At 35.8% G+C, this 21605-nt stretch overlaps 1 protein-coding gene across 2 annotated transcripts in view; it reads right to left on the bottom strand.

Moving 5' to 3' along the window:
- CCDC141 (coiled-coil domain containing 141) overlaps window positions 1-21605 on the bottom strand; it is a 228886-nt gene that overhangs the window by 139540 nt on the left and 67741 nt on the right. For both annotated transcript variants that reach the window (XM_042949270.1, XM_042949269.1), the window contains exons 4-6: window positions 9080-9271; window positions 5148-5256; window positions 836-1089 (exon numbers count right to left, since the gene is read on the bottom strand). In XM_042949270.1, the coding sequence (XP_042805204.1) occupies window positions 836-1089; window positions 5148-5256; window positions 9080-9271 (555 nt within the window). The remainder of the gene's footprint in view (window positions 1-835; window positions 1090-5147; window positions 5257-9079; window positions 9272-21605) is intronic.

The following is a 21605-nucleotide window of genomic DNA, read 5'->3' on the forward strand; positions in this document are numbered from 1 at the left end:
GTCTAATCGGGATCAGAGCAGCAATATATAACATGTGAAGGGACCCCTTCCCCATACATCCAGACCAGGAGACCTCCTTTCACAGATTTCCCCCCGAAAATTCCTTCCAATTAATCGGTACAGATTTAAGCATGGGATGGGGACAATTAGAAATAATGCAATAAATATCCCACCTATTTGAGTTGGGGGTTTGCAAAGACAGTTCTATCCATGCTTAGCCTCAAGTAATTGGGACAGATGGAATGTGCGGCAAGAATATTGACAACTGATCAGAGTTGCGCCTGCAGTTGGGGTAATGAGCTCTAAAAAACATGCAAACTCATGAACCTCTTGCCCCAATGCTTTCTAACCATTGAACATCTAGCTACAGGCCAAGGTCATAGTCCTTCGTTGGCACCAGACCAATCTTCTAAGAACACTATTTGGGGCTGACAGACTTTTTCACTGACATTAGCAGCAATGTAATACAGTTCAGCATCATCCTGCCTCTCTAACTTTCAAGAAAGCTACAATTTATATTTGGAATTTCAAAGAAATGTGTCTAAAAGTAGTAACCTAGAAAGATGTGAGAAAGAGAATCCAACAATAGAACATAGTCATTTTCAAAACTACCCATAAGTACTCTCCCATTTATAAAATCAATATTATGATGACAGGAAATACAAACCTTTGTTTTCCATTTAACTTGTGTGAGAAAACAACCTATTAGTTTGGACCAAAGACCAAAGAATTTGATCATGGCAACTGAAGAACCATCCCAGGAAAGATCTAATCCACATAATAGCCAAACTTCATTAGCTGAAGTCAGGATATCATTAACTCCCCTTTGAGTTACCTGATTTTCTTGCTGGTCCCACTGACATATCTTCAGAACCTGACCCAGTTCTTGCTGCTGTTGCTTCAGACCCTTGTCTAGTTGCCGTCTCCTATCTTGTAGAAGCTCAAGAAGGCTGTCAATCTTCAGACAGCTGTTATGAGCTCCCTGAATCAACTCAGAATTCACATTAGGTCCATCACACTTGAATTTTTCTATGAAGTCAGTGAGTTGTTGACTTTTGTTTAAAAGGGCTAGAGATCGTTCTAAGAGTTCTAGAAGAAAATTAGAAAGAAGAAAGAATAGAGATATGAGCAAGCTCTTCTATAGTAATATTCAGACTCTTGGTAGAATTTCAAATGTATGTAACCTTTATATTAACAATAAATTATACTGTAAGGAATTCAAATGTGTAAACATAAAATGCCTGTGATACAACTAGCCAGATACCATAACCTAACAATTTCTGTAGCACTAACTGCCAAATGATAGGGTGCTGCAGTTCAGTGATAGTATAATACAGTACAGGAGGGGAGAGATCGTGGGATTTGGGCACTGTTTCAGTCAGGTTTTAGTGGTGTGATACTGTTAAGGTGCCTGCTCTCCTTGACATGTTCTATGTTCTGAAGTGAATGGGCTGCTAAAGAGGTTTAAAGTCTATGACCCAGGAGTCATCCATGACACATTCCTCTCCCTCATTATCAAGACCTGTCAATTTCACCCTTTGTCTCCTACAAGTGTCTACTTCTCTTCGTCCTCACTACAGAAAACATTATTTGTTGCCTGGACTTGTGCAGCCACCTCTGAATGGCATCCTTCTCCAATCCATTCATCTATTCTTCTTAGTTAGCCAGAGAGATTTTTTTCTAAACACAGTATGTCACACGCATGCATGCATGTGCGCGCGCACACACACACACACACAGACACACACAGACACACACACACCTACCTAACAATGGCTTCCCATAGCCTTAGAATTAAGGACAGATGCCTTGACATAATTTAAGTCTGGCATGGTCTGGTCCCTATCTTCCCTTTCAGATTTTCTTAATCTTTCTACTCTTCATCCCTCTCTTTTTACATACATTACAAATGCTACATTCCCTTCTGCCCCAGAACTTTTCACTGTGTCCTCTGCCAGGAACACCATTCTCCTCAAACCCTTCCTTCTCTACCTTTATTCTATTCATACTTTGGGTCTTATTCAACTGCCAATTCTTCAATGAATAAACCAGACTGAATCAAATCCTCCTATTAATTGTTCTCATGATGCAATATTCCTCTCATTCATAACTCTTAACACAACCGTAGTTTTATACTTATGTGTTCGGTTAGTTGATTTATTGTCTCCCTTTGCCACCAGGCTCCGATGCAATATGGGGACAGTGACCAGGATAACATTCCTAGCACTTAGCATAGTGACTGGCATAGGAGAAATGTTCAACAGTTTTTGTAGAATGCTTGAATGAGATCAAAGTATTAAAAGAGGGGGAAGAATTAAGAGAGATATACGTGCTAGAGATCAGTGGTCCTCTAGAGATATAAAAAAAAAAGACTTTGATGGGGCACCCGGTTGGCTCAGTCAGTTAAGTGTCTGACTTTGGCTCAGGTCATGATCTTGCAGTTTGTGGATTCAAGCCCCGTGTCAGGCTCTCTACTTTAGAGCCATGGCACTCTACTTTAGCATCCTAACATTCCACAGTTAACTGTGTAGCAATAATTAGGCTGTGGTAGTTGGGCCAGTTGTCTCTTTTAACTTGACAATTTTTTTTTGCGGGTGGGAGATCTGGAAGAGAGAATGATATAAGTGAAGATATTGGAGAGAGAGATTTTGACATGAAAAAGAAAGAATGTGAAGTAGTTTGTGTCACATGATCTAGAGCTGTCAAATAAAGTATTAGATGGTATTATCTGCTCAGAGCAAGCAAGGTGTGATTATGTGCAATGGGCAATTTTATTGGGAGTTAACGATGCAAAGCAACAAACAGCAAGAACAACTTGAACCAAAAAGAGGATGGGATCATTCAAATAGAGCAGGAAGAGGCAGGGAGAACATGAGAGTAAATCTCTTAAAGAAATGGAAGCAAACGTGAATAAGATGGGAGAGGCGGGGCATAAAAAGAATTATCTGTCTAGAACAGGTTCTTTTATAGAAGTGAAAAAAAAGAACTTGCAAATGAGGTGAAGACAGGTTATAGAGGGCCTTGTGTATCAAACTGAAGAATTTTAATTTGTATAGCCTATGTGATAATCAGTATGACTGCTTCTCCATTTATTTATTTACTTTTTGCTTCTCCATTTATATGTATATGTATTTCCTTTGCATTGAAGAGTTTGTTATGATATTGTGAAAAGTTACACACACACACACACACACACACACACACACACGAAATATGGATAAGTGGCAGGGTTTCCACATAGTATTTATTTTCTTCCCTTCCATAACTAGCTCCTACACACTAGACTTTTCCAATGAGAGAGAGAAGTATAGCTCTAAGTGCTAGGGTATTGCACACTGACAGTGGATCATGCCAACCTGTTCTGGTTCCTACAGAATGCATATAATAATCCAAAATTTCCATTTGCAATCTTTTTCTGGTTTTCTGTTTCAACATCTGTCAAAATAGTGTAACTACTACTATAGTACCACCAGGAATGGAGTCTCTGGCCAAAGATAACTTGTAAACTGTACCTAGACTACAATCAGTCTGTTACTGCTACCCATTAAAGTGGATCAATTCTTCCCTCAGTTTCCTCTGTCAGTTCCTTTGGTTCTTCCTCTGTTGGTTTCTTCCATCTTAACTATTTATTGTTCATGCTTTCCTAGCTATTTATTCCACCAGTTGATCATACAAAGTAATGTATTTCTCCTCAAGGGTAAACTAGATAGAATATCATGAGCGTCAAGAAATACAAAATCCCTATGGTGTATTAATTTTAAAGACTGCATTTTTGCATACATAAAATCCCCATTTCTGAGATAATGCCTTGTGATGTGAGGCAAGTAGATATTTAATAGCTTTTTATTATTTATTTTGATTGTCATTATATCTAAGCAAGTTAATATTAAAGTAGATTTTATACAAATACCTGTACAGTTTGCCATTCGTAAGTATATATAATAAATTCAAGATGGATAAATAGAGATGTACATAGCTTAAGTGACTTTATAACTTGCTAAATAATCTTTCCAAATGGGTAATTTCTAAGAAGTATCAAAGTTACAGTCTTGGCATCGAGATCGTGAGTGATATTTCTTCCTAAAAGATTTTAAAATATTCCAAATGTTCCGCAGCAGGATGGTGTTTCCTAAACTCATTCAGTGGGCACTTTCAAATATATACAAAAGTAAAGAAAATAGTATAATGGACCCTAATGAACCTATATGTCAGCCACATTTAAAATATATATAAAACACTTAAGAACAAGGAAATAATAATACAATTGCTACTGTGAGGAATATTCTTAGGTATTATGTTCATTGTAAGAAGACCACTGGAAAAGTGGAGGGCTTAGTTGTGATCTTTCAGAGCTTAGAACCAACTGTCTCTTCCTTAATGTAGTGCCTTGTTTATTCCTCAGGTTTGTATCATTGTGTTGTGTCTTACACTGGAATTAAATACAAATGACACTCAATAAACATACTTTGGGTTGGATGCTATTCTACATCGTAGAGACTCAGGGATGTACTAATACCTACCCTCCAGAGTCTCACAATCTGGTGATGGAGACAAATATGGAAATAAATTGTTATTACACAGTGTGCTGGGTGGTATAACAGGGACCCACGGGAAGCACAGAGGTTACTCACCAATAAATGTATACATGCCCCAACCAAATTGCAGACTTCCTCTACTCTCTTTTTAAACAATAAGTATAACAGTGAAAACGGTATTTTCCTTATCCAAAGCTATTATTTGAAGACTGCTCTTCATTTCCTGACCCTGAGAAGGAACATTCACTGAATTCAACCATTTATTCAATCAAGAAATATTTCATGAGGATCCACCATGTGCCAGCACTGTGCTAGATGCTGAGGATACAAGGCTGAACAAGGTAGAAATGGCCTCTGATCTCAGGAGATAAAATGTGGCAGGTTGAATAACCAAATCTTTGGAGGCTATTCCTCTAACATCCCCTTAGAATCATTTACAACTATGTCTTTTCTGAAACAGATGACCAAAAATAAAGCTTTATTTAACCTCTCTTGGAACAGTTTGAGGTATAAACAGACAAATTTAAAATACGATGTCACGCGTGAGCATTCTCATGTGAACACATTGTAAAACCTCTAAAAGGTTAGGTGAGGAATAAACATATTTCTTGCCTTTGGTATGATTTTCATGAAGCTGCAGAAGGGATTTTAAGGACTCGGCACTCTCAAACTCCTGGGTGTTCCGGAGGAAATCTTCAGCTTGGTCTATTTTAATAGCAAACTACAACAGAAATACAATGGAAAGACATTTGAAAAAATAAAAATTAATGTGCCACTTTGGGTTATTTGTACAAGTTTTTCATTAATTCATGGCCTAGTTGACTGTAAATGTGTGTGTTTGTATAATGATGTGTGTGTTTGTGTGAGTGCGTGCTGGCTTAGGGTGCTTGTATGAGGCTGTGTGTTTGCATGTTGTCACTTTACAAAGTGCCAAAGTAAAAATTTTCTTCTCCTTCCTTTGTATTCCTTTCATACTTGGAAATATGTCATATATGCTGAAATAATCTAACTAGTTTACCGATAAATGTCTATTGGAATTTTCAGCTAAAATTATTGTGTCTAAGCAGCCATTTTTCAACATGTAAAGCAGTTCATCAAAGAATAACCAGAAAGCTTGCTAACAACAACAAAAACAAAACAATGAAAGTTTGGTAAACCAGTAGCCTATGTAATTATAAGTAAATATAATTTAAGAAAGTTAAAATATAATGTTTTCCTCTGTGATTAGACCTAGAACCAAAAAAATGTAACTTTCAAAATAACACAAGTCTAATCCCATTTCAAAAAGACTGAGAATCAATGTCTAATCCCATTTCTTATACAAAACAAAAATATATATTTTTGTGCAAAAACTGATTTGAAGAGATATAAACCAAAGGATTGCCTTTATAAGAAGGAATGAGATTTAGGATGGGGGAATGCATTTTACCTCCTAAATCTATACTTTGTAATTTTGTTTGCATTTTTATCAATGATCTTATGTATTCTTTGTATAAATAAAAATGAAATTAGATACAGCAAGAATGCAAAATGGAAAACTTCTCCACTGTTTCAAAAAACAAGAAGCAATTTTACATCCTAAATGGTGACGAATATGACCAGTCTTTCTGTTTCTCCTTGGAGGAAATATGAAGGGGAGGTATCTGAAGTGATGTTAATATTCTCAGAGGAATAATCTTAGAAACAAATTTTAGAAGAGGGTAAAACATCTTTGGTTCTACCAGTACAGTATATCCATGGTAGTAGACATAGTGGTAGTCTAGCTGGATAATAGTTTTAACGCTCAGATTGAAAGGTAATTATGATAGTTTATAAGAATATTTCAATCAACTTGTTTACCTGTGGATTAGGTATTGAACTGATTCATAAAGGTAAAGTATCAGTGAGAAAGATACAAAAGCTGGGTGGCTCAGTTGGTTAAGCAACTGACTTCAGTTCAGGTCATGATCTCACAGTTTGTGAGTTCAAGCCCTGTGTCGGGCTCTGTGCTGACAGCTTGGAGCCTGGAGCCTGCTTGGATTTTGTGTCTCCCTCTCTCTTTCTGTCCCAACCCCACTCATGCACTGTCTCTCTCTGTCTAAAAAATAAATAAAACATTTTTTAAAAAAGACATAAAAGCTTATCACATGCTTCTTTTTCAAGTTTTCTCCAAATTATCATCTATGAATTTAATGATTTTTAATATTTTTATGTAACTATCCAGTTAACGAGATGTGCTGTATTTTGATTATTATAATAGCCACATAAAATCCAGTTATAAATGCATGGAATGATGAAGACAGACTAATGAGGATGCCCTCTTTGGAAATGTGGAGAAGGCCTCCGCCACCATGTTAGAACAATCTAGTGATACCAGCCACTGCCACTTATGGACAATGTTCTGAAAGTTAGCTTGGTGTTTGATAAGAGAATAACCTGTCTAATGGTCAAGTCTGTGCGTCTGAAACAGTCCTGTAATAAATATCAACCATGCAATAAGAAGTCATTCCATTTCTTATGGAACTTTATGCATCATAATTCAATAAGAGGATCCTATCCACACATCATTTACATCTCTAATTCATTCCATTTATAATAGCTTATGTTAAGGGTATTCTTTGGGTTTTTTAAAAAAATGTTTATTTATTTATTTATTTATTTATTTTGAGAGAGAGAGAGCAGGGGAGGGGCAGAGAGAGAGGGAGAGAGAGAATCTCAAGCAGGCTCTGTGATCCTTCTCATGACCCATGAGCTCATTTCATAATGAATTGAAATCAAGAGGGACACTTAACTGACTGAGCTATCCACGTGCCCCTTGAGGGTATTCTTTGAAGAGAAGCTTCAAAACAAACAAACAAACAAACAAATAAACAAACAAACCCAACTCTAGAAGGTGATTTGGTTTTTCTCTTTAGAACACTAAAAAGTTTTGGAGTCACTGTATAACTTATACCTATATTTCATCTGTTATTTGAAATTACAATAAATAAATAAACAAACAATGCTTTACTCAGAAAAGTTTTCTCTAAAGATCTGTTAACTTTTTTTTTTACCTGATGGGTATTTTCTTTTGCCCACTTTTCTTTTTGCATCTTGCATGGGATAGAAGTGTCAATGGTGGGACACTTTGCAAAGACCTTATTCTCATCTTTTTTTTTTTTTAAATAAGTAATGACAATAGTTTTAGCATACAGAAGGGGCAGGAAAGATTATGTAAGAGTCTGCATTCAGCTTAGTATGAAGTGACCCACAAAACTGGGAGCAGGATAATACAAGAAACAGTATCTTTTCAGTAGAAATCAGAGTGCTGGGTTGAACTATGAGTTGACTTAGTATTTCCTTTTACTTCATGCAATATCTGGAAATAATTTCTCATCACAGAGAAAATCAGCTAGCATTAATGCTACTACCTTGTGAGAAACAAATATTGGGCCTAATGTTTGAAGGAAGATCATTTCCTGGGCTCAAATGAGTTGAATTTCAAGGGCAGTTGACATCTATACCCCACTTACTTAGATGGAATGAATCCGATGTATCTACAATTTGACCCCTGGAGGTGCATTTCACCTGGTTTCTGTTTAGGAAAGAAAACTATGTGTGAAACTTTTTCTCAAGATGATCTATAAAATGAATTGTAGTTGGACTTCTGTATTCAAACTGTAGGAAACAAACCTTAAAAGTTACAATAAGGTTTTTGCTCCTTCTTTTTACTTTTAAACAAGTTCATGATGCATGAGATTGCCTACCCCAATTTTTATGTTCTCTTACTAATCTTTCTTCCTTCATTATTTTGGATTTAAGACCCGAATTTTCAGTTCAGAAGTGTCATATTTTTCAAAGCTAGTGCTTTATCATAATGAAGCAGTGCTCTCACATCAAAATGAATGTACTGCCACTTGACAGAGAAGTTAAAAGTGAAATTTCCAATAACTGTCTTACACCAAATACAACAGCTCTTTTGATAATGTTCTTTGAGTCTCACATTTTGAAATTGGGAACTGCAAAAAAATCTCAGAATTCAAGAAAAGTCACAGGAAGAAATGACCTTCTTAGGTCCAGGACTTTTTCTTTTACTTAAATTTTTAATAAGTTCAAATTATGGAATTCAACTATATGCCTTAAGAAAGCATTCTATAAAATACTATGCTTACAAGTCAAATGTTCCATAGAATATTCTGCAATTGCCTTTTGGTAAATAGCCAAAGAAACTCTATCCTCCATCTTTTAGTCAACAAGAACACGTTATACCAACATTTCCCAATAATCCTGTAATCAGGGATAATTGTTTGATTTACTAATTATACTGACTTATGAATAAGAGTTTCCATTTTTACTTAATATTTTACTTAATTTTATAGTTATAGTTAAAAGTTTTTTTTGAAGGACTACATTTAAAATATTAACAACTTTATTCTTTGGCAATCAAAAATTAAATGCATTATATATAACTTAGTCATTCTGCCATTTTTTAAAGTGATTGCAATGTCCGTTTGTGGAAATAGAACATTTTCAGAAGTGCTATCCATTAGCTCTGAAGTGAAGAGGTAGTTTTTTAAAACACAAACCTCCAAGGCATTTTCAAAAAATTCAGAGGTCAACCTGAGGAGCTCCCTTCTTTTTTCAAGCATAGAGACAAGCGCTGTCCATGCTTCACCCAAGGTGTTGGCCATGGCATCATAGACTTGACTCTGATCCTTGTTCTCTTCAGCTGTCTTGTCTGCTTCCTGCAAGAGTTCCCACACCTGATCTTCCAAAGCCTAAGTTCAGGAAAGAAAAGAGTGTGAGAGCCTGGAATCATATTTTAAACACTTGAATATTTAAAATTGCATGTGGTCTAAGAAAGTTTATATAGAATTTATAAACAAAAGTGGCAGGGCAGGTAGGTAGATCAAGTAGACAGAAGGGAGCACATGGAAATTGTGATAAGCTAGAAAGCATGGCCAGGCTAAAGGCATTTACATTTAAACATTGTTCAAACACTGTAGAGATTTATCAAAGGTATGCATTTACATTCCCAGAGGTCCAGAATATTATGTTGACCTCACATTTCAAAAAAATAAAAATGAAAAAATAGAAACCTAATTGGAACACATCCAGAAGAGAGTGATGGGGGGGGGGGCGGTAAATGTGAGAAATAAACCCAATAAAACTTAGTTTATCCTAAATAATTATTATTAGCAATATGCTCATGAAGCTTAATATAAATGTCAAGAATAAATTCTTGAAAGACAATATTCATAATGTAAACATTAGAATGTCTGTAACCAATAATACAGATTGAACAAAATATGGAAGATGAAGGGGACCATGTGCTTACCTAATTGTTTCATTTAGGGATAGGAGGAGGATCTCACAGATTCTTTCATTCTTAAAGTTGGCACCAAAATAATGGGAAAAGTTTTAAAAATATAATAGACTAAAAATAATATGAACAAATTCTAAAATATCAGCAAAAAATGTGACGAAAATGTGATAATGCAAAAGAAAACAAAAGAAATATAGAGCATATTTATCAGGATACACACAAAAAACAAAACATGATAGGAATACGATTAAATACCAGTTAACACACAAAAAAGTGGATGAGTTAGTTTTCTCAATTAAAAGACAAACATTGGAAGGAGGAGGGGCCAACATGGCAGAGAAGTAGGGGGATCTGAACTTCCCTCTTCTCTCAAACAAAGAAGTGTTGAAACCAAAGGCCTTTGAATCCCAAGAGTCCAGGAGGAAAAGAGACAGTCGTGCTTCCAGGGACCCACTGGGACAAACTGACAGGTCATATGTGTGTGATTGCGAACTGGGAGAGATAAAACAAATGGAGGGGAGGGAACCCTTCTGTGGAGAGACAAAGGGAAGAGAATGAGCAGCTGGTGAAGCATAGGACTGTATCTGGACAAGAGAAAAAAACACTGACCCTGACAGGGAAAGATCCAATCTCTAACTGAGGGATTTCTCTGGACTGGAGCCAGCTGCCTGGATCATGAACCTGGGGAGGAGGGGAGCCAGCCCTGGGCTCAGTGGCTAGGTCAGAGGTGCAGTCCGCAGTGGGAGAAAGTGATCCCCTCCCTGGAGTGCTATGGGACAGGACAAAGCCTGCATGCATCTGCCAGCCAGGGACCACATACTAGGCAGCATGGAGCAGCACTTCCCCAGTACCAGTGCATGCAGAGCAAGAGTTTAAACCCCAGCCAAGCTCCAGGGCACGGGAATCGGCTGAGTGGAACAAACTGCCTCATTTGCACCCACAGCACAGTGAGGATGGCTCAAACAGAGTGGTCTGGGCACTGGCTCCATGGAGAAGAGACTAGGGGTTACCATTTCTCTCCCCACCACCACCAAGGTGGGGTCTCAGGGATCAGACAGCAGGGCCCACAGTGGAGGCGGGACTGTCTACACCAAACCATGCCCCTCTTCGCCTGGTAACTGCTCTCTACTGGAGAGGGATAGACATTGATTAACCAGACGGTCCCTCCTCCAGATCAGCACTGTTGCATTGCCTGGTTTAACTCTCCAACAATTTTTATTATATAGATACATTCTTCTTTCCTTTTCTCCTTCTTGTCTCTTCCCTCCTCTAGTCTGGTTACACTGGTTGTTGGTTTGTTTAAGCACACATATTTAATCCATTCTCTTGATACATGGTCCATACCTCCTTCTTTATTCTCCTTTCACTCTCTCTCTGGATTAAGCCATAAGTATAGTTTCTCTGTCTGGACAACTTTATCTTCTTTTCTTTTTCCTTGCCTCCTTCTTAATTTTCCTTTCTTTCTTTCTGGATTAAGCCATATGGTTTCTCTGTCTGGATAACTTTCTTTTCTTTTTCTTTTTCCCCGCCTTCTTCTTTATTTTCCTTTCTCTCTCTCTGGATTATACTGTATAGTTTCTCTGGTCAGTTTTTATTCTTTCTTTTCCTGCCCCCGCCCCTGTCATTTCTCTCTTTGTATGGGATAAGGCCTCTTCTATCAGCACCTCCTCTACCCTGTTGTTTACTTGCAGCTGGTGTTTCTGGTTTTTTGTTTCTGCGTTTTTTGTTTGTTTGTGTGTTTACATGCTTTTGTTTTGTTTTATGTTTGTTTGTTTGTTTGTTTTCCTTTCCAGGGCTACTTCAACGAATAATCAAAGCACACCTGGTGGAGGGTTCAAAACATCACTAGGAGAAGGGAGATAAATAACCAAAGGCACAACAGAGAGCAAGTAACACTCTCTAAAAGATGTCTTCTGAAGGGATATGCCCTGGACAGTGTATGACCCCTCTTTAATATAGTAGTGCTTGCAGGTGAAGAGCATATAACAAGCTTTTAAAACACATGAGGGACAGAAAACTAACCGAAATGACAAAACAGAGGAATTCTCCTCAAAAGAAATTCCAGGAAGAAATGACAGCTAAGGAATTGATCAAAACATATTTAAACAATATAACTGAACAAGAATTTAGAATAATAGTCATAAGATTAATCGCGGGGCTTGAAAAAAAGCATAGAAGACAGCAGAAAATCTATTGCTGCAGAGACCAAGAAACTATAAAAATAGTAATGATGAATTTAAAAATGCTATAAATGAGGTGCAAAATAAAATAGAGGAGGTCACAGCAAGGATTGAAGGGGCAGAGGGGAGAATAGATGAAACAGAAGACAAAATTATGTAAAAAGAAGAAACTTAGAAAAAGAGATAAAAAAATTCTGGATCATGAGGGGAGAATTAGAGAATTGATTCAATGAAATGGAACAATATCCATGTCATAGGAATTCCAGAAGAAGAAAGAAAGGGTCTGAAGGTGTACTTGAACAAATCATAGCTGAGAACTTCTCCAATCTGGAGAAGGAAACAAACATTGAAATCCGGGAAGCACAGAGAACTCCCTTCAGACGTAACTGAATCGATCTTCTGCACAACATACCATGGTGAAACTGACAAAATACAAAGATAAAGAGAGAATTCTGAAAGCAGCTAGGGATAAATGGGCCTTAACATACTAGGGTAGACACATAAGGGTAGTAGCAGACCTATCTACTGAAACTTGGCAGTCCAGAAAGGAGTGGCAGGAAATTTTCAATGTGATGAACAGGAAAAATATGCAGTCAAGAATCCTTTATTCAGCAAGCCTGTCATTCAGAATAGAAGGAGAGATAAAGGTTTTCCCAAACAAACAAAAACTGAAGGAATTCATCACCACTAAACCAGCCCTACCAGAGATCCTAAGAGAGACTCTGTGAGTGAAATGTTGCAAGGACCACAAAGGACAAGAGATATCACTACAAGCATTAAACCTACAGATAACACAATGACTCTAAACCTATATCCTTCAACAACAACACTGAATGTAAGTGAACTAAATGCTCCAACAAAATGGCATAGGGTGTCAGAATGGATAAAAAAGCCAAGACTCCATCTATTTGCTGTCTACAAGAGACCCATTTTAGACCTGAGGACACCTTCAGATTGAAAGTGAGGGGATAGAGAACCATATAACATGCTACTGGAAGTCAAAAGAAAGCTGGAGTAGCCATACTTATATCAGAGAAACTAAATTTTAAACTAAAGTCTGCAACAAGAGATGAAGAAGGGCATTATATAATAATTATGGGATCTATCCATCAAGTAGAGCTAACAATTATAAATGTCTATGCACTGAATTCGAGAGCACCCAAATATATAAAACATTCACAAACATAAGCAGTCTTATTGGTAAAAATCTGGTAATTGCAGGGGACTTTAATACTCTACTTACAACAATGTACAGATCACCTAGACAGAAAATATATAAAGAAACAATGGCCCTGAATGAAACACTGGAACAGATGGACTTGACACATGTTTAGAACTTTTCATCCTAAAGCAGCAGAACATACATTCTTCTCGAGTGCACATGGAACATTCTCCAAGATAGATCACATACTGGGTCACAAAACAGCCCTCAATAAGTATAAAAGAATTGAGATCATACCATGCACACTTTTAGACCACAATGCTATGAAACTTGAAATCAACCACAGGAAAAATTTGGAAAACCTCCAAATGCATGGAGGTTAAAGAACATCCTACTAAAGAACAAATGGGTCAATCAGGCAATTAAAGAAGAAATTAAAAAATATATAGAAACAAATGAAAAGGAAAACACAACAATCCAAACCCTTTGGGATGGAGCAAAGGCATTCCTAAGAGGAAAATACATTGCAATCCAGCCCTACCTCAAAAAACAAGAAAAATCCCAAATACAAAATCTAACAGCACACCTAAAGGAACTAGAAGCAGAACAGCAAAGAAACCCCAAACTCAGAAGAAGAAGATAAATAATAAAGATCAGAGCAGAAATAAACACTATAGAGTAAAAAAATAAAACAAACAAACAAACAAACAAAAAAAAACAAAAAAAACCCCACTAGAACAGATCAATGAAACTAAGAGTTGGTTTTTTGAAAAAATAAAATTGATAAACCTCTATCCAGGTTTCTCAAAAAGAAAAGACAGAGGACCCAAGTAGATAAAATCATGAATGAAAATGGATTTATTACAACCAATCCTTCAGAAATATAAGCAATTTTCAGAGAATACTATGAAAAATCATACGCCAACAAACTGGACAACCTGGAAGAAATGGAAAAATTCCTAAGCACCCACACATTACCAAAACTCAAATGGGAAGAAATAGAAAATTTGAACAGAGCCATAACTAGTAAAGAAATTGAATCAGTTATCAAAAATCTCCCAACAAATAAGAGTCCTGGACCAGATGGCTTCCCTGGGGAATTCTACCATATATTTAAAGCAGAGTTAATACCTATCCTTCTCAAGCTGTTTCAAAAAATAGAAATGGAAGGAAAACTTCTGTAATCATTCTATGAAGCCAGCATTACTTTATTCCCAAGCCAGACAGAGACCCCCACAAAAAAGGAGAACTACAGGCCAATATCCCTGATGAACATGGATGCAAAAATTCTCAACAAGATACTAGCAAATCAAATTGAACAACATATAAAAAGAATTATTCATCATGATCAAGTGGGATTCATGCCTGGGCTGCAGGGCTGGTTCAATATTCACAAATAAATCAATGTGATACATCACATTTTTAAAAGAAAGAATAAGAACCATACGATCCTGTCAATAGATGCAGAAAATGTATTTGACAAAATATGGCATAGTTTCTTAATAAAAACCCTCAAGAAATTTGGGATAGAAGGAACATACTTAAACATCATAAAAGCCATTTATGAAAAGCCCACAGCTAATATCATCCTCAATGGGGAAAACCTGAAAGCTTTCCCCCTGAGATTAGGAACACGACAGGGATGTCCACTCTCACGCTGTTGTTTAACATAGTGTTGGAAGTTCTAGAATCAGCAGTCAGACAACAAAAGGAAATCAAAGGCATCAAAATTGGCAAAGATGAAGTCAAGCTTTCACTTTTCGCAAATGACATGATAGTATATATGGAAAACCCAATAGACTCCACCAAAAGTCTGCTAGAACTGATAAATGAATTCAGCAAAGTCACAGGATACAAAATTAATGTACAGAAATCAGTTGCATTCTTATACACTAATAATGAAGCAATAGAAAGACAAATAAAGAAACTGATCCCATTCACAATTGCACCAAGAATCATAAAATACCTAGGAACAAACCTAACCAAATATACAAAAGATCTGTATGCTGAAAACTATAGAAAGCTTATGAAGGAAATTGAAGAAGACACAAAGAAATGGAAAAACATTCCATGTTCATAGATTGGAAGAATATTGCTAAAATGTCAATACTACCCAAAGCAATCTACACATTCAATGCAATCCCAATCAAAATTGCACCAGCATTCTTCTCAAAGCTAGAACAAACAATCCTAAACTGTGTATAGAACCACAAAAGACCCCGAATAGACAAAGTAATACTGAAGAAGAAAACCAAAGTGGGAGGCATCACAATCCCAGACTTTAGCCTCCACTACAAAGCTGTAATCATCAAGACAGCATGGTATTGGCACAAAAACAGACACAGAGACCAATGGAATAGAATAGAGAATGCAGAATTGGGCCCACAAATGTATGGCCAACTAATCTTTGACAAAGCAGGAAAAAGTAGCCAATGGAGAAAAGATAGTCTCTTTAACAAATGGTGCTGGGAGAACTGGACACCAACATGCAGAAGAATGAAACTAGACCACTTTCTCATATCATCCACAAAAATAAACTCAAAATTGATGAAAGACCTAAATGTGAGACAGGAAACCATCAAAACCCTAGAGGAGAAAGCAGGCAACAATCTCTTTGACCTCAGCCACAGCAAGTTCTTACTTGACACATCTCCAAAGACAAGGAAATTAAAAGCAAAAATGAACTATTGGGACCTCATCAAGATAAAAAGCTTCTGCACTGCAAAGGAAATAATCAACAAAACTAAAAGGCAACCGACGGAATGGGAAAAGGTATTTGCAAATGACATATCAAATAAAGGACTAGTATACAAAATCTATAAAGAACTCACCAAACTCCATACGTGAAAAACAAATAATCCAGTGAAGAAATGAGCAGAAGACATGAATAGACACTTTTCCAAAGAAGACATCCAGATGGCCGACAGACACATGAAAAGATGCTCAATGTCACTCATCATCAGGGAAATACAAATCAAAGCCACACTGAGATCCCACCTCACGCTGGTCAGAGTGGCTAAAATGAACAAATAAGGAAATTATAGATGCTGGTGAGGATGTGGAGAAATGGGAACCCTCTTGCACTGTTGGTGGGAATGCAAACTTGTGAAGCCCCTGTGGAAAACAGTGTGGAGGTACCTCAAAAAATTAAAAATAGAACTACCCTATGACCCAGGAATATCACTGCTAGGAATTTACCCAAGGGATACAGGAGTGCTGATTCATAGGGGCACATGTACCCCTATGTTTATAGCAGCACTTTCAACAATAGCCAAATTATGGAAAGAGCCTAAATGTCCATCAACTGATGAATGGATAAAGAAGACGTGATTTATATATACAGTAGAATACTACTTAGCAATGAGAAAGAATAAAATCATGCCTTTTGCAGCAATGTGGATGAAACTGGAGGGTATTATGCTGAGTGAATAAGTCAGTCAGAGAAAGACAGATATCATATGTTTTCACTCATATGTGGATCTTGAGAAACTTAACAGAAGACCATGGGGGAAGGGATGGGGGAAAAATAGTTAAAAACAGAGAGGGAGGGAGGCAATCCATAAGAGACTCTTAAATACAGAAAACAAACTGAGGGTTGATGGGAGGTAGGGGAGTGGGGAAAGTGGGTGATGGGCATTGAGGAGGGTACTTGTTGGGATGAGCACTGGGTGTTGTATGTAAGCCAATTTGATAATAAATTATATTTTAAAAAAAGACAAACATTATCAGGTTAAGTTTAAAAAAGAAGTCAACTAATTTATGTTTGCTAGAGACATCCCTAAAGACATAACTTTTGAAAGTAAAAAGATGAGATATACCAGGCAAAGACAAACAAAATAAAAGGACTAACAACATTAATGACAGACAAATTAGAAATGAAAACAAAAACCACTGGGATTTAAACTGGCATTTTATTTTGATAAACAGTGCAATCTACAGTAAATATAAGGTACTCACGAATCTTTATATTTATGGCACTGAAATATTTTTAAAAAATAGAGCCAGGTGCAATGCAGTACATAGAAATAAACAACAAAAGATCCTGGTAATAAAACAAATCTCTCAGAAATTTTATGATAATACTTTAAAGAATAATTCTTAGATTAAATGGAGAATAAAAACTACTATTACAGACTGTTTTAAGAAAAACAATAATGAGGCTATTCTGTTTAATAACCTAAGATATCCAGCTAACTTTAGGCTCATATAAAATTCACAGCATTGAGCAACTTTGTTTTAAAGAAAAAAATTAATTCATTAAACATTCAAGTCTAAATTATAGAGAAAATATAATAAAATAAAACAAGAATTAAGTTATTAAGTATAAAATTATAAATTAATAAATTAGAGAAAAATATAAGAATTAATTTAAAAGAAGTTGGTTCACTGGAAAGCCAAATAAAACATTAAAATATCTGACAGATGTCCATAAAAATAGCAGAGTAGATAGTTCCAATGTTTCATCCCTTTACACAAACTTTGCAAAAGCAAGCAAAGACTGTCTTAATCAATGTTGTCAGGACTCTGAAAAATAGTCAAAGGTTTACAACAATTAAGTGAATACTGACACACAAAAAAAGCAACTTATTAATGATAAGAAAGTTTTGAGAAATTTTTTCTCACCCTTGCCCACCTGCAGGGTTCAGCAGAAACTATCAGCATGGTTGCAAAAATAAGACTATATGTTGTCTACAAGAAATCCACTCTCAGTATAAAGGTATAGAAAGATTAAAAGTAAATGGATGTAGAAATATATATCATGCTAACATTAACGTAAAGAAAACCAGAATGCCTATATTAATTTCAGACAGAGCAAATTTCTTTTTTTTTTCAATATATGAAATTTATTGTCAAATTGGTTTCCATACAACACCCAGTGCTCATCCCAAAAGGTGCCCTCCTCAATACCCATCACCCACCCTACCCTCCCTCCCACCCCCATCAACCCTCAGTTTGTTCTCAGTTTTTAAGAGTCTCTTATGCTTTGGCTCTCTCCCACTCTAACCTCTTTTTTTTTTTTCTTCCCCTCCTCCATGGGTTTCTGTTAAGTTTCTCAGGATCCACATAAGAGTGAAACCATATGGTATCTGTCTTTCTCTGTATGACTTATTTCACTTAGCATCACACTCTCCAGTTCCATCCACGTTGCTACAAAGGGCCATATTTCATTCTTTCTCATTGCCCTGTAGTACTCCATTGTGTATATAAACCACAATTTCTTTATCCATTCATCTGTTGATGGACATTTAGGCTCTTTCCATAATTTGGCTATTGTTGAGAGTGCTGCTATAAACATTGGGGTACAAGTGCCCCTATGCATCAGTACTCCTGTATCCGTTGGGTAAATTCCTAGCAGTGCCATTGCTGGGTCATAGGGTAGGTCTATTTTTAATTTTCTGAGGAACCTCCACACTGCTTTCCAGAGTGGCTGCACCAATTTGCATTCCCACCAACAGTGCAAGAGGGTTCCCGTTTCTCCACATCCTCTTCAGCATCTATAGTCTCCTGATTTGTTCATTTTGGCCACTCTGGCTGGCATGAGGTGATATCTGAGTGTGGTTTTGATTTGTATTTCCCTGATAAGGAGCGACGTTGAGCATCTTTCAGAGCAAGGAATAATTTGAGAGATTAAGATGGGTATCCCAAAGTGATAAAGGGATCAATCTCCAAGAAGATATAACAATATTAAAAGTGTATGTTCCTGGTTGATGGGGGGTGGGAGGGAGGGGAGGGTGGGTGATGGGTATTGAGGAGGGCACCTTTTGGGATGAGCACTGGGTGTGTATGGAAACCAATTTGACAATAAACTTCATATATTGAAAAAAAAAATTAAAAAAAAAAAAGTGTATGTGCCTAACAATAGAGCATGAAAATATGTCAGCCAAAAACTGATACAACTATAATTCTATTATCGTTGGAGCCTTCAATACCTCTATTAGTAATCGACATGCCCAGCAGACAGAAAGTTGTTAAGGATACAGTTGAATTGAATAACACCATCAATCAACCAGATATAATTGACAGGTGTAGACTACTATGCCCAACAACAGCTGAATACACTGTCTTCTCAAGCTCACATGGAACATTTACCAAGATGGACCCATGTCCTGGGCCATAAAACATATCTGAACAAGTTTAAAAGAATTGAATTCAAAGTATATTTTAATACGTAATAGAATTGAAGTAGAAATAAATAACAGAAAATTGGAAAATTCCAAAACATTTTTAGTTAAACAACACACTTCTAAACAACACCTGGGTCAAATAAAAAGACTCAAGAAAAATTTTAAAATATTTTGAATTATATAAAAATAAAAATACAACTCAAAATTTGTGGGATGCAGCAAAAGCAGTGCTTAGAGGAAAATTTATATCACTGAATACATATATATGAAAAGAACAAAGATATAAAATTAATACTCTGAGCTTCTACCTTAGGAAACCAGAGATAAAAGAGTAAATTAAATATAAAATAAGCAGAAGAAAAGAAGTAACAAAAATTAGAACAGAAATCAATCAAAGCAGTAGATAAAATCAATGAAATCAAAAGCTCGTTCTGAAATCAATAAAATTGATAAACCTCTAGCTATACTAATCAGGAAAAAGAGACAAGAAACAAATTACTAACATCAGAAATGAAAGAGGGGTCATAACTACTGATCCCATGAACATTAAAAGGATAATAAAAGGATATTACAACTTTGATAACTTAGATGAAATAGATAAATTCCTTGAAAGACATAATCTACTAAAACCTACACAAAGAGAAATAGGTTAAAAAAATAAATTGAATCAATAATTAATAACCTTCTAAACAAGGAGCACTAGGTCCAATGGTTTCATTGATGGATGCTACTAAAATTTCAAGAAGTTATACTAGAGGTAATAAATAAATTCAGCAGGGTTGCAGTACACAAAATTAACACACAAAAGTAAGGTGTGTTTCTTCTATACAGCAGAAATAAAAAATCAAAAAAGGAAATTAAGAAAACAATTCCATTTATATCATCCAAAAGAATAAAATACCTAGGAAGAAGTTTAACCAAGGAGGTGAAAGATTTGTATACTGAAAACAAAACAAAACAAAACCATTACTCAAGAAAATTAAAGAAGGCCTAAACGAATGAAAAGACATCCTATATTTATAGACTAAAAACCTTAATGTTATTAAAATGGCACTACTACTCAAATCTATCTCTAGATTCGACGTAATCACTATTAAAACTCCAATAGCATTTTTTTTTTTTGCAGAAATCAAAACGCTAAACCTCAAATTCATATGAAAGTGTAAGAGGATCCTAATAGCCAAAACAATCTTGAAAAAGGAAGAACAAAGCAAAAGACTCACATTTTCAGATTTTAAAACTTACTACAAAGTGACAGTAATCAAAATAGTATTGTACTGTCACAAGCACAGACATATATAGATCAATGAACTAGAATTGAGAGTCCAGAAATATACTCATACATCTATGGCTAATTGATTTTTTAACAATGGTGCCAAGACCATTTAGTAAGGTGAAAATAGTTTCTTCAACAACTAGTACTGGAACTACCGGATATCCACATGTATAAGAATGAAGTTGGACCCTTAACTTGTAGCATATAAAAAATTAACTCAAAATGGATCAATGATATAAATGTAAAAGATCAAAATATAAAATTCTGAGAAGAAAATGGGTAAATCATCATCTTGAATTTAGCAATACTTTCTTAGATATGACACTGAAAGCATAAGCAACAGTAATAAAAAATAGAGATATTGGACTTCTTCAAACTTAAGAACTTTTGAGCATCAATGAAATTATCAAAGAAGTGGAAAGAAAGCCTATAGAATGAAAGAAAATATTTGAAAATTATTTCTCTAAAAGGGTCAAGTATGCAGAATATATAAAGAACTCTTCCAACTTAACAATAAATGAGAAGTACCTCAACGTCATTAATCATTATGAAAATGAGAACCAAAACCACAATAAGATGACACTTCACACCCACTAGGATGACTGCAAATGTTTTTAACAAACAGAAAATGGTAAGTGTCAGCAAGTATGTGGAGAAACTGAAATCATCATATATTCCTAGTGGGAATGCAAAATATCACAGCTGCTGTAGAAAATATGTTGGCAGATAAATGGTGGAGAGGCTTTGGAAAGGGGAAATAAGGAGTCACTGCTTAATGGGTATGAGATTTTATTTTGGTGTGACGGAAATATTTCAGAACTAGAAAGAGGAGGTGGTTAAACAGCATTGTGAATAAACAGCACTGAACTGTACACTTCAAAATGATTAATTTTATATGATATGAATTTCACCTCAATAAGAAAAAATTTTAAAAACTAACAGATTTAAAAAGGAACAAAATGACATACAAATAACAAAATTATACAATATGGAGATTAGGGGATACAAATGAAAATATTAAAATTTGGATTTATTTTTAGGTA

This window comes from Panthera leo, chromosome C1, assembly GCF_018350215.1.
Source record: "Panthera leo isolate Ple1 chromosome C1, P.leo_Ple1_pat1.1, whole genome shotgun sequence".
NCBI lineage: Eukaryota > Metazoa > Chordata > Mammalia > Carnivora > Felidae > Panthera > Panthera leo.